General features: G+C 47.3%; 1 protein-coding gene across 1 annotated transcript in view; it reads right to left on the bottom strand.

Annotated features, from left to right (window-relative positions):
* Nucleotides 1-12,711, bottom strand: part of Akap12 (A-kinase anchoring protein 12) — an 84,887-nt gene extending 72,176 nt beyond the window's left edge. The window contains exon 1 of the mRNA XM_048419762.3: nt 12,391-12,711. Coding sequence (XP_048275719.3) covers nt 12,391-12,540 — 150 coding nt within the window. The 5' untranslated portion in view covers nt 12,541-12,711. The remainder of the gene's footprint in view (nt 1-12,390) is intronic.
* Between the last annotated feature and the right edge of the window lie 266 nt (nt 12,712-12,977).

Genomic DNA, 12,977 nt, shown 5'->3' with positions numbered 1-12,977 from the left:
CCCAGGCTGGCCTCAAACTCACAGAGAATTCTGTTTCTACTGGGGTTAAAGGCACGTGCAACCATGCCCAGCCACAATTTAATTTTTCAAGCCACAGTCTTTCATGAACCCTGAAACTCAGCAGTTTGGCTGGACAGGGTAGCCAGCAAGCCCCAGGGATCCTCTTGTCCCTGTTACCCCAGTGGCGGGATTATGGATACAAACATTACATGGATGCTGGGATACAGTTCAAGCCTTCATGCTTGGATGGTAAGCACGTTACTGACTGAGTCACCTCACAACCCTCCTTTTCTTGTCACCCCTCCCCATAGGAGGCAGGTTTATTATGTAGCTCAGGCTAGCCCTGAACTTGTACTCCTCCCGCTTCAGCCCTGCTGAGATTTCAGGTGTGTGTGTCATCATGTGTGGCTCAAAGTATGCTTTAAATAAGGATGACCAGTATCGCGGCGTGTCCAGCCAGGATTTTGGCTCACACCTCTAATCCTAATTCTTGAGAGGCCGAATCACGATTATCCTACGTTGAGGCCATCCTGGGCTACACAATAAGTTTCAGAACAGCTTGGACTACAGAATGAAACTGTGCTTAAAATAAAGAGTGACGAGCCCGCAGCAAGATGGCTTCGAGGGAAAAACACTTTGCAAGCAACCCGGAGTTAGGACCCAGAACTGTGACCTAAACACTGCAAGCCCCAACACCCCCTGTGAGACAGGAGGTGGAGAAGGAGAGAACTGCCTGGACGCTCCGGGGCCAGCTGGCCTGGAGTACACAGCACAACAGGAACAAGACAGACTTTCTCAAACAAGGTGGAAGGAGAGGACCGACTCCCGGAAGTTGTCCTCTGGCCATACCGAAGCCATAGCACACACAATCCCCTCTCCCGCCCCCAACAACAACAACAACGACAAACAGGACATTTTAAAAGGAGTGATGCATTGACAGCTGTGACAACTGGAACCCAGAGCCTGCACCGATCTACTCCAAAAGCAACCATACACTCAGACACACAAACTATGAGTGAACCGGCTGGCCGCCTTGTCCTCGGCATGGCCCGAAAAGCCGACACTGAGCATGCGCAGTACCTCAAAGAAATACCCTCTTTGAAAGCAAAGATGAGCTGTCCGAGACACCTCCTCTTCCACCTTCAAACAGAAGGGGTGTGGTCGACCCTCAGGGACCTCCATTTCCTAATGGAGAAGATTCGTTATGGTAAGTGGTGTTCTGGCAGCTGACCAACTCACTGCCTTCGCTTGTATCTTCTTTTTCTGTCCATCTTTCCTCCTCTCTATACTCCTTGTTGACCACCATCTACAGATTCCATAGCATTATCCCTTCCTCTTGATGACCTTTGTGCCCGCCACGCCCAGTCTGTGCTCCTGTGAAAACCACTATTGGAGATGTGTAGCTGAGTGTAGTTAGAAGCATCTGGTGATGGTCAGTCAGCCATTACGTAGTTTGCTGAAGCCTGCATCTATTTATTTGTGTATTCATATCAGGCTACATACATACATGGCTACATAGTCTCAGCTGGCCTCAAACTCAAATCCTTCTGCCTCAGCTTCTTGCGGGTACACCTTCCTGTAAACCCTTATTCGGAGCCCAAATTACTCCTGTCCAGTGATGCTCTAGCTTCATTTCTGCTGCTGCGATAAAACGCCATGACAAAAAGGAATGGATCAGAGAATAGATTATTTGAGCTCAGTTCCAGGTTTCAGCGCATCCCGAGGGGAAGTCAAGACAGCAGGAGAGAGGACAAAAAGAGCAATGGATGCGAGGATGCTTACCGCTCAGCTAGCTCTGCTCTGACTGCCTCCAGGGCTTCAAAGAATGGTATCGCTTACCTCAGGCTGGATCTTTCCCTGTCCTCCAGATATGCCTGGAAGCCAACCTGATCTAGACAATCCCTTCTGGACACTCTTTCCAGGTGTTGTTAAGTAGTAGCAAGTTAACAGTTTAAAATGTCTCCCTTCAGGCTGCAGAGATGGCTCAGAGGTTAAGAGCACTGGCTGCTCTTTCACAGGTCCTGAGTTTAATTCCCAGCAACCACAAGGTGGCTTGCAACCATCTGTAATGAGATCTGGTGCCCTTTTCTGGCCTGTAGGCATACATGCAGACAGAGAACACTATATCCATAAATAAATAAATAAATAAATAAATAAATAAATCTACAAATGGTGCAAGATGTGTGGGAGGCTGAACCAGAAGCATCACTTGAACCTGGGAGTTCAAGGGTCAGGCTGGAAAACACAGGGAACCTTGTTTTGTTTTGAGACAAGATTGTACCTGACTTGATTTGTAACCTCATCTGATTCCCAAATCTTTCTCCTGCATTACTTTGCCCAGTGCTGATTACAGGTTAAGTGCCTGAATCGTGATTGTGAGTCTTTTTTTTTTTTAAAAGGGGGATTGCTTTTTGTTGTTTTAGTTTTTAGGTCTTTATTATTAATGAGGGAAGGTATATACGATGCGTTTGTTTTAAGTCTGGGCACACACAGACTATGGCATGTGTATGACGGTCAGAGGACAACTCTGTCGTGGGTTCTATGGATCAAACAAGTCATTGGGCTAGTGTGGCAGATGCCTTTGCCTGCTGAGCCAGTAGTTGTCCCCCTCACTTACTGGTCTTCCTGTCCACCCTGCACCAAGCCTGTATCCTGCTCAGATTTCACCGAGCCAGCAGATGTCTGAACCAACAGCATCCTCAGAAAATGTTCGCTGGTCATCTCCCTTTGCAACCTCACGCCCCACCCGTCTCCATCTGGTCCTTCCCAGTTTCATCCTCCACCTGGGGGACCTTCTGCGTCTGCACTCTGTTCTGTATCAAGCTTTATGTTCACTTTTAAAGATCTCCACTGTCGGAGCAACTCTTATACCATTGGGTGAAACGTGATTTATCATCCCTTTTCCATTATCCCCTTAAAAAGATTCATCTCCTTAATATACACTTCTGGTCTCCTCATTAATGGTCTTTGATGTGGCTAGAATACTTTTCCAAAATACTCTTTGCTTTTTTTGTTGTTGTGTAAGATTTTATTTATTATGTATACACTGCTTTGCCTGCATGTATGCTTGCAGGACAGAAGAGGGTGCCAGACCTCATTACAGATGGTTGTGAGTCACCATGTGGTTGCTGGGAATTGAACTCAGGACCTCTGGAAGAGCAGCCAGTGCTCTTAACTGCTGAGCCATCTCTCCCATCCTCTACTCTTTGCTTTTCAAAGTAGTTATCTAGAAAATTCTCTGCATGGTTATGGATCAACGGATGACAGTTCCGTCCTCTTTCTCGCTTCACCGAAATCTGTCCCTGAATACTGAATCTGAAGGGGTCTTTCCAGCTCCACTCTGCTGTGCTGCTTGCAATGCTGTGTGCTTTCCTTTCACTCACAGCATCTAAACCTGAACACTACGTGTTTAAGAATTATCTGCTTGATTGGGCAGGGGTGGTGCACACCTTTAATCCTAGCACTTGGGTGGCAGAGGCAGGCGGGTCTCCGTTTTCTACACTGGAGATCCAAACCAGAAAAACTGTCATTGCTAGGATTTATCTCCAAGCTCAGAAAACATGGACACAATTCCTTTTCCTTTAGAATCAGGGTCTCTCTGTGTTTCCAAGGCTAGGCTCCCTCCTTTGGCATCAGCCTCCCAAACGCTAAGCCTACAGGTGTGTGCAATCATGCCTGGATCATACTTGGCTACCTTTGAGGTATAATGTTATCACATGCTAAGAAGACAAATGAAGTTTAGAAAACAATGCCCAATTTCTGCTTTGTTTATACTCAAGAGGACACGAACTCACGTCAGTCATTAGAAGCAAGGATGTGAGATATGAAATTGAAAATAGAATTTTCCCATTTTTTTTTTTTTTTGAGTCAGAGTTTCTCTGCGTAAACAGCCCAGGCTGTCCTGGAACTCACTCTGTAGACCAGGCTGGCCTCCAGCTCACAGAGAATCTGCCTGCTTCTGCCTCCCTAGTGCTGGGTTTAAAGGCCTGTACCAGCACCCTAGAAAAATATTTCAAACCATACGGTTGGTGCTATTATTGACCAGATGTTTTTAATTTAGTGTACAAATACAGTGGGAAGTGGTCTGAATTTTTTTAGTTGAAACAGACATATGCATATGTAGAAAAAGATTCAACAAGGGATTGTGTGACCCATGGCACCGGAGTAATAGGAAACATATATGGACAATAACCCAGAGTTCTCCTCTGAGACATAAACTAAACTTTTTTTTGATGGATTAAGATCTAAATGGGGGGAGGGGGCTGGAGAGATGGCTCTGTGGTTAAGAGCACTGGTTGCTCTTCCAGGGGTCCTGAGTTCAATTCCCAGCAACCACACAGTGGCTCACAGCCATCTGTAATGAGATTGGTGCCCTTTTCTGGCCTGCAGACATAAATGCAGGTAGAACATTGTATACATAATAAATAAATAAATGTTTTGAAAAAAAGTTTTTAATGAGATGGGAGCATAACTCCAGGGTGGAGTCTGTGCTGACGCGTTTGCGTTTGCGTGTGTGTGTGTGTGTGTGTGTGTGTGTGTGTGAGGGGGGGGGCACAAACGACTAGGCTGGATCTGCAGCACTCATCTATAAACCAGGTCTTGGGGGGTTGAGGCAAGCTCAAAACCAGTCAGAGCTATGTAGCAAAGACCTGTCTCAAAATAAAGTAAAATAAATAACCCCCTAGGACCTTGTGCATGGTAAGCAAGTGTCCTCTTCCCTGAACCTCCACCAGACAGTTTGTACACACCAGCGCCTGACACGGCTTGTGGGCACCAGCCTCCACCCAACATGGCTCCTGCAGGGGTGCCTCCACCCACAGCATACTACGTAGGAGGATAATTTCCTTTTTCCTTGATTTTCTTCTCTAGATACGTGAGAGGGAAGAAATCTGACACCTTCCTTTCCACCCACACAAGCTCCAATCTTAATGAGTCTGGGTTTTCACCTAAGCCTTGAACACTAGGGAGAGAAGACACACACACACACACACACAGAGAGACACACAGATATACACAGACACACACGCACAGACACACACACACAGACAAACACACTCACGCACGCACGCACGCACGCACGCACGCAGGCCTACCATCCCAGCATTTAGGAGGTAGAGAAAGAAGGCTCAGGAACCCAAGGGCAAGACTTGACTGCACAGTGATTTCAAGGAGGAGTATCTGGCCTTTGAGATAAAATCCTATCTCCAAATCAAAGAAAAAGAAAAGCCCTGATAATACAAAACAAGAGTAATCACAAGTCCCCATCCTTTCCTCCCCTAGCAACATGGCCCAGGATCCAACCGGTGCGTCAAAGAACCAATCACAGGACAAAGGGCAGGAAAGGTGGCTCAGCACTTAGGAGCTGCTCTTCCACAGGACCCGGATTCAGTTCCCAACACTCCCATGGTGGCTCACAGCAATCTGTAACTCCAGTCCTCCAGGATCTGATGCCCTCTTCTGGCCTTCACGGGCACCAGGCAAACATGTGGTAAACATATCATATTTTCAGGAAAACACACCTATGAAATAAAAATGAATCCTCCTCCTTTTTTCTTTTTAATTTTGCTCTTTCGAGACAGAGTTTCTTTCTGTAACAGTCCTGGCTGTCTTGGAATTCATTCTGTAGACCAGGCTGGCCTTGAACTCAGAGATCCGCCTGCCTCAGCCTCCTGAGGGCTGGGATTAAAGGCGTGTGACACCACCCCACAGGCTTCTGTTTTCCTGAGGACCCGAGTTCACGCTCTGGGTAGAACTGGAGAGTTGACTCAGACCTACACACCGTCACCACGGTACTTTACGCTCATGCACTAACTAACACAGACAATACATTACATACCCTCCTCCTCGCCTGCCTTGCTCCTGTAGTATTTTTATTTTGTTTGTTTTTCTGAGACAGGGTCTCACTGTGTAGCCCTAGCTGGCCTCAGAACTCACAGAGGGCCTGGCCTGCCTCTGTCTCCCCATGCTGGGATTAAATGGCGCACCACTGTGACTGGCTGCTGCTGTAGTATTTTTAAATGTTTTGATTAAGGGAGCTGAAAGTTGGGTTCAGGATTTCAACAGATGGAGGTCTTAACTGTTTTCTCAAAATGCTGAATACCATATACTCCAATTCCCAATCCACAAAGGACAGCCCACATAGAACTACACAGGTTAATGATGAGCATAACCTCCCATGATCCTTTTCTTCCACAGGTGTTCTGTTCCCTAAACCCTGAATATATTTGAAAACTCACAGAAGACAATGAAAACAGGCAGCTTCATTGGGTTGAAAACAAAAACACCTTTGTGCTTGTGTGGTGTGGGGGCGGGAATGAAACTCAGGGCTTCCCACCTGCTAAGAACAGGCTTTCGTCCTCAGCTACCATCCAGGCCTCAACGCATGGATACTATTTCTTTGTGTTGATTGCCCTAAATTGCACAGGAAGCAGGGGTTTTGAAGGACCTTCTCCACTGGGCCCAAAGGATCTGGGCAAAGTCGGGGTGACTCCTGCTAAATTCCAGGCCACCAAGCAGAAACCAAAGTGTGTATCTGACCTGCAAGATATCAAAAGATAAAGAGATAGACAACAGGCAGTCCCCCGTTATGTGTGATGCAGGCCTGCAGCCATCCTGACCCTCAAGAGGCTGGGGCAAGAGGAGTGCCTGGTGTGAGCCTGGGTGACATTGAGGCCCTGTCCTTAAAAATAAATAAATAAATAAATAAATAAATAAATAAATAAATAAATAAACAAGATCCAAACCCAACAGGACAGTTTTAGCTGTATAGAGTCCCCTCTGCATTAATCTTTACAAGATAAGTAACTTTGGGTTCCATGTCTGGTTTCCTCAGCCCTTTTTCTCCTATGACATCAGTCTCAACCCAGTTCATCTGGACAGTCATTCCTTAGCAGAGGTTTCCGATCTAGAAGCACAGATGCCCGCTAAAGCGGAACTCAATCCTGCGTGCCTAGAACTCCAGCTACTAGGAGCTGAGGACAAGAGCCACTTCAGCCCCGGGATATGAGACCAGCCTAGTCATACACAGAAAGGTTAATGGAGATCTTAAAACTAAATATATTATACATTTGTCTATTTAAAAAGTGTGTGCGCTCATGCCCAGTGGAGGCTCTGCAGAGGTCAGAGGAGGACAACAGGTGGCCAGTTCAGTTACTTTCTGCCCTATTCCCTTGAGACAGGGTCGCTCTAAGCCTGGCGCTCCCAGCTGTCAGACTAACCAGGCAACAGTGACCTGGTACTGGGATGACAGGCTACAAAACCAAGCTTTTCATGTGGGTGCTGGGGACTCGCACACCGGTCCTGGCAATCGGGCCGCAGTACACTTACCGATAAGCCCAGGCTAACCTCAAACTATGTAGCCGCCGTATTCTTTCACCTCCTGGCAATCCTAAATGACTTGAAACCTTACTCACACCTCCAACGTTCAGCTGTTTTTGTTTGTGTAAGTTTTGAGGCCTTTTTACTCTGTATCCCAGGTTAACCTGGAACTAACTATCTAGCCCAGGCTGGTCTTGAACTTGCTATGTCCCTACCTCAGTCTCTCAAGGGCCATGATGACAAAGGTGCACGCTTGCTGGGTTTGGTCTCTGATATAGCAAGAGAACAGCCCCCTCTTGTCATGGGGAAAATCTGCTGGAATATAGATAACACACACAAAAACTCCACCTTCCACAGGAGTAGAGGAAGAGTCTGAGGTTTAAGGATAGCATCCTCTAAAGAGTGAGTTTGGAGTCAGCTTGGACTATCACACACACACACACACACACACACACACACACACACAGAGAGAGAGAGAGAGAGAGAGAGAGAGAGAGAGAGAGAGAATTATTTATTTATAAACAAAGGTTAAAAGCAAAGGTTGCTTCAGAGGCATTCTGAGTGCCAAATTTGACCTTCAGTTTGGCTCCAGAAATCGAGTTGCAGAGCAATGGAAGCCCATTCGTTAGTCACTGGTCCATCAGCAACTGAATGAATATAAACTAGCAGAGCACAGAGCTCATAAACACGCGGTGGAGGAAATGAGAAGCCAACCTCACGGTTCCCAAGAGTAGCCATAAAGTCTTAAGCAGGCAAATAACTGACCAGGCCCTTTCCCCCTAGGATTTGCATATGAAGACTGAAGCCTGACCACGGGACTCCCTGCATTTTACTGAAGTGTGTCAGAGATAAAACCAAAACACAGGGCATTGAAATGTTAAACTTGAGTAAACAAAGGTTTAACTCTGTCGGGCTGACGTGTGCTTGCTTGGCAGGCCCCAAAACAAGAGAAAGGGGAAGAAGCTGTGGTTTAACTCCCAGAAGCTAGAGATGGCTCAGTGGTTAAGCACCCTTTCTGTCCGAGGACCAGAGGGATCCCAGCACCCACACCAGGGAGCACACAACAGCCTGGAACTCCAGCTCCAATGAAGCCCATTCTGCCCTCCATGGCATGCATACGCACATACACATACACACGAACACGCGTGCGCGTGCACACACACACTAAATATGTAATCATTTATTTAAAAACAAAGATGGTGGGTGGTGGCCGTACACAGGAGGCTGAGGCTGGCAGGTCTCTGAGTTCAAGGCCAACCTGGTCCATAAAGCCAGGTCCTTGACAGCCAAGACTACAGAGAAACCCTACCTTAAAAAGCATACAAAAACAAACAAACAAGTTTTGTCCTCTTTGTGGCCCCACGGCAGAATTCAATTAGGAAGTTGCCTTTGGGGACTCTGAGGGAATAATTGCTAACTAAAGTCACCAGAAAGGGGCGGCAAGGGGACTGTGTTGGTGTTAGTGTACACGCTCTGGGTTCCCTTTCTAGCAACCAATAAATAATAAAATTTGGACTGTACACAGATGCCGTGAGGAAACCCTTTCTTTATACGTTGACCTAAAATTAAAATATTAACAGAAAAAAAGGAAGCTGAAGAGAATGGTGGCTCCCAGTTGTAATTTCATAGCTGGAGGCTCAGGCAGGAGGATCAAGTTCAAGGCCAGCTTGGGGCGCACAGTGAGTTCCAGGACAGCCTGGGCTACAGAAGGACTCCTTGTCTAAGAAACAAAACAAAAACCCCAAACCAGCTGATTTACTAAATGTGGAGGGTGAATGAAATAAAGGTTTGACATTGCATACAGAAAAAAAATCTGGTTATAATCTTTAATGATTACATTACATAAAAAGGAAAAAAAAAAGATCATTCCACCCAAAGAGGGGAAAACCGTATACTATCTAGTAAACCTTCCCCCAAATGTCTATACATCCATCAAGATTATATATCATGGGGGCTGGAGAGATGGCTCAGTGGTTAAGAGCATTGCCTGCTCTTCCAAAGGTCCTGAGTTCAATTCCCGGCAACCAAATGGTGGCTCACAACCATCTGTAATGAGGTCTGGTGCCCTCTTCTGGTCTGCAGACAGAATATTGTATACATAATAAGTAAATAAATATTTAAAAAAAAAGATTATATATCATGATGTAACCCATAAGTAACTCAGTGTATGTGTCATCTGAGCCAAAAAAAATTAACAAAAACAAATACAAAACAATAATTCAAGCAAGGTTTCACATAGCCTTGACTGGCTTTAAAGTCAGTCACAGTAGTCCCCCTGCCTCAGCCTTCTGTGCTAGGACTGCAAATGTGGGCCTCTACACCCAGCCAAGCCACTACTTCCAAAGAACAAAACGAATCTTCAACTCTGAGTTTCTTCCCCAATCATCGAATCATTACCAAAAGCCAGTCTCAGTCACTTTCCGATAAATAAATCTAATCAAAATGAGGTTAAAGGTGAAGCAGGAGAAACAGACAGCTGGTATTTGCCGACGACAACCCAAGGGCCAATATCATCACTTCTCTCCATCAATTCTAAGTCCCAACACGTCATGCCAGGAAGCATGCCTCACACAGGGGGCAGTTTGTCGGCAAAACCAGAGAAGCCCCTTGCCTTGTGGAGCATGCAGACCAGCCAAGCTATTAGTTAAAAAGCCCCTAAATCCACAAATGTAGACTCTGCCGGGAAGGGACCAAAGGACCAAGGAGCCAAGAGTGGCAGATGGGACCTCTCCACCTTGGAAGTCAGGGACTGGGGCTTAAGATAAAAAGCAAGGGTAGAATTTGGGGGTGCCAAATCATTCTTAATTCTGAGATCCTATTGAAAAGTCTTAGGTCAACAAAGCCCGAGTGATCCGTGCATTGAAATGAAGTAACACAGATATTCCAACAAGCACATGCAAGTGTATCGATCCATCTCCAAATTGATAACTGGGAAACTGGCCAATGCATTAAGGATGCTGTGGCTGTGGATGTCACTTATGAAAGAAACTGCTTGGATGTTTCAAGATGGCGGTTGACTAGAATAGAAAAGGGAGATACAAGTTATATGAGGGTATGGAAGGTGGAAAAGAAAGGAACAAATTTTTTAAGTAAATAAATGTAATTTATTGGGAAGGGGATACTGTCCATATTTCAATGTAAACAGATAATACTACTTCAAGTTATGTAAAAAACCGAGGTAAGGAATGCCTCCTGACTACAAATTTTTGGCAGCTATACCTTAAAATTACTGTATTTCAAACCAGAACTATGCTGACAGCAGTGGCCATCAAAACATGGGGTGGGGCAGTGAGATGGCTCAGATGCCATGCGGAGCTGGCGACAGGAGTTCAAGGCCCACAGCTCACATAAAGATAGGAGAGAACCGGTTCTACGGGGCTGCTGTCTGACCTTCACATGTGAGCACCAGGGCACATTTACCCCTCCCCTACACACACAGATCATGCACACACCTGCACTCTTTCATAAGTAATTCTTTCTAGTCTACAAGAGCTGGTTCCAGGACAGGCTCCAAAAGCTACAGAGAAACCCTGCCAAAAAAAGAAAGAAAGAAAGAAAGAAAGAAAGAAAGAAAGAAAGAAAGAAAGAAAGAAAGAAAGAGAAAGGAAGAAGATTGTTACACAGTATTCAAATTTAACTGAGGCATCCAAAGGATAGAGACTGGACCACAGAAGGTGAGGTGCAGTTAGGAAACCTAAGCATCCGAAGCAGTGAGGACACTGGATTTTACAAGTAGCGATTAGTTAAAAAAAACTGGAGGTAGAAACTGTTAATAGCCACCATCGGCCTATACTATAACAGTACAACTAAAGAGGTCAAGGGGATCAGGTCCGACTTCTGTGGGATTTACCTGGACCTCAATGGTTTTTTTGTTCTACACAGAAAGATGTTTACATTTCCAGAGACATTCCTAACGGTCCTCTCTACTCTCTATCCCCAAGTTCAGCAATTGGTTGATTTTTCTTCAAGTTGTTTGGTTGTTCACATGTTTCTGTAGGAACAACATAAATCCACCTATGTGAAGTCTTGCTCGCAAACACGTGCTGGAAAACAACTAAAATGCCATGTCGCCAGCCGGGCGTGGCTGCGAAGTCATTTGAGAGGCTGAGGCAGGAGGATTGTCACTAGTTGGGCTAGGTCGTGAGTTCCAAGCCAGCCTAGGTTAGAGGGAGACCCTGTCTCAAAACAAATAAGCAAATTAATTAAAAACCCCGAACAACAACAAAAGAGAAAGAACTAAATAAAATACAATAATGAGAATAAGACACAAAGGTAGAGGCTGTGTTGTACCAGATGAAATATTCCGACCTCGAACCAAGCAGGCCTGTAAAATGCAGTATTTCTAGAGCTTTTCAGTAGACTCGACAGAAAGAGTGAAAGGAACGCTCGCTTAAGCCTTTGCCTACATTGGTGCAAACTTCTAACTCCACTGTTTGTTTATCCGACTGAGTCCACAGGCAGCAAACTGTGAGAAAGAGAGACAGGATGCTAGGAGCATTGCCTAACCCTCCATTGGTGCTTCTGCTCGGGTTCTCTCTGTCTGAAACAGAGCTACACGCCAGGCTCTCTGCATCAGCTAGGCGGTGTCCCAGGCGCTGCCGCAGGACTCTGGGTACCAAATCCGGTGGCCCGGGTGGAAGCTGGTGTCAAGGCCAATACTGGGTGGGGAACCTAGGACCCAGGTTAGGAACGCTCCAAAGCACGTTCCGACTTTCCCTCTCTGGGACCACGGACCTGGGGGTGTGTGAGGTAGCTTCAAATGCCTGGCCATGGTCAATTGTTATGGATGCCCCACCGGCCATCCCCCAGGCTGCCAGCCCACCGGAAGAGAGGGAAGGCTGGAGAGCGGCGGGCAGGGGCAGATTTGATGTCTGCGGAAGGGCTAGGTCGCTGCCCTTAGGGACCCACGACAAAGATGCCAGCCCCGCCCCGGTGCGACAGACCCCGAGAGCCTGCAAAGGGCTGCGCTCGAGTTTGCAGACGGTCTGCACCGGCGGGAAGTTGTGGCAGGCGGAAACCGCCAGGACGCCCCATCTCCATCTCGCCCCACCCAGGCAGGTGGCCGCAGCATACCTTGGTGGCGGGGTCCGCGTCGGCAGGTTCTTCAGCTGCTCCTGGTGCTTCCGCTGCGGGCCCGTGGCCACTGAGCTCCAGCTCACTCGGCGTGTCGCTCCCCGCCGGCTGCTCGGGACTCCGCTGCTCGGTGGAACTGCCCGCGCCCATGGCTCAGTGGCTCTTCTACACCCGCTGGCTAGCGGCCTTTCAGGGACCGCGGGGACGCCGAGGGGCTAGGGGACGTGCTCCCAGGACCACGGGGACTAGGGGTGAGGAGCACCGGCTCTCCGCGATCCTGCTGAGAACGCGCCCGGACTGCGAATGAAGGGGACGCGCTCGTGGCAAACTCCTTAAAAGAAAAAAAAAAAGCCACCTCGTAGCCTCCTCCCCCCTCCTTGTTTTTCCCTCCCTTCATCACATGAGCACAGCCCAGACACGCCTTGCAGCATCTCCCCCTAGGCTGCTAGGACCAGAGGCTCCGCCACCAGGTTCCCAGCAGCCCACCCCACCCCCCAGGGCTCCTCGGGTCCCTAAAAGGGGACAGAGCTTTGGGATCTGTCCCGGGGCTGAAGAAGGTTCAGGGACAGCAAGACAGAAGGGGGAGG

This window comes from Myodes glareolus, chromosome 1 (genome assembly GCF_982192425.1).
Source record: "Myodes glareolus chromosome 1, mMyoGla1.1, whole genome shotgun sequence".
Classification (NCBI taxonomy): Eukaryota; Metazoa; Chordata; class Mammalia; order Rodentia; family Cricetidae; genus Myodes; species Myodes glareolus.
This window is presented reverse-complemented; position numbering and strand designations above follow the sequence as displayed.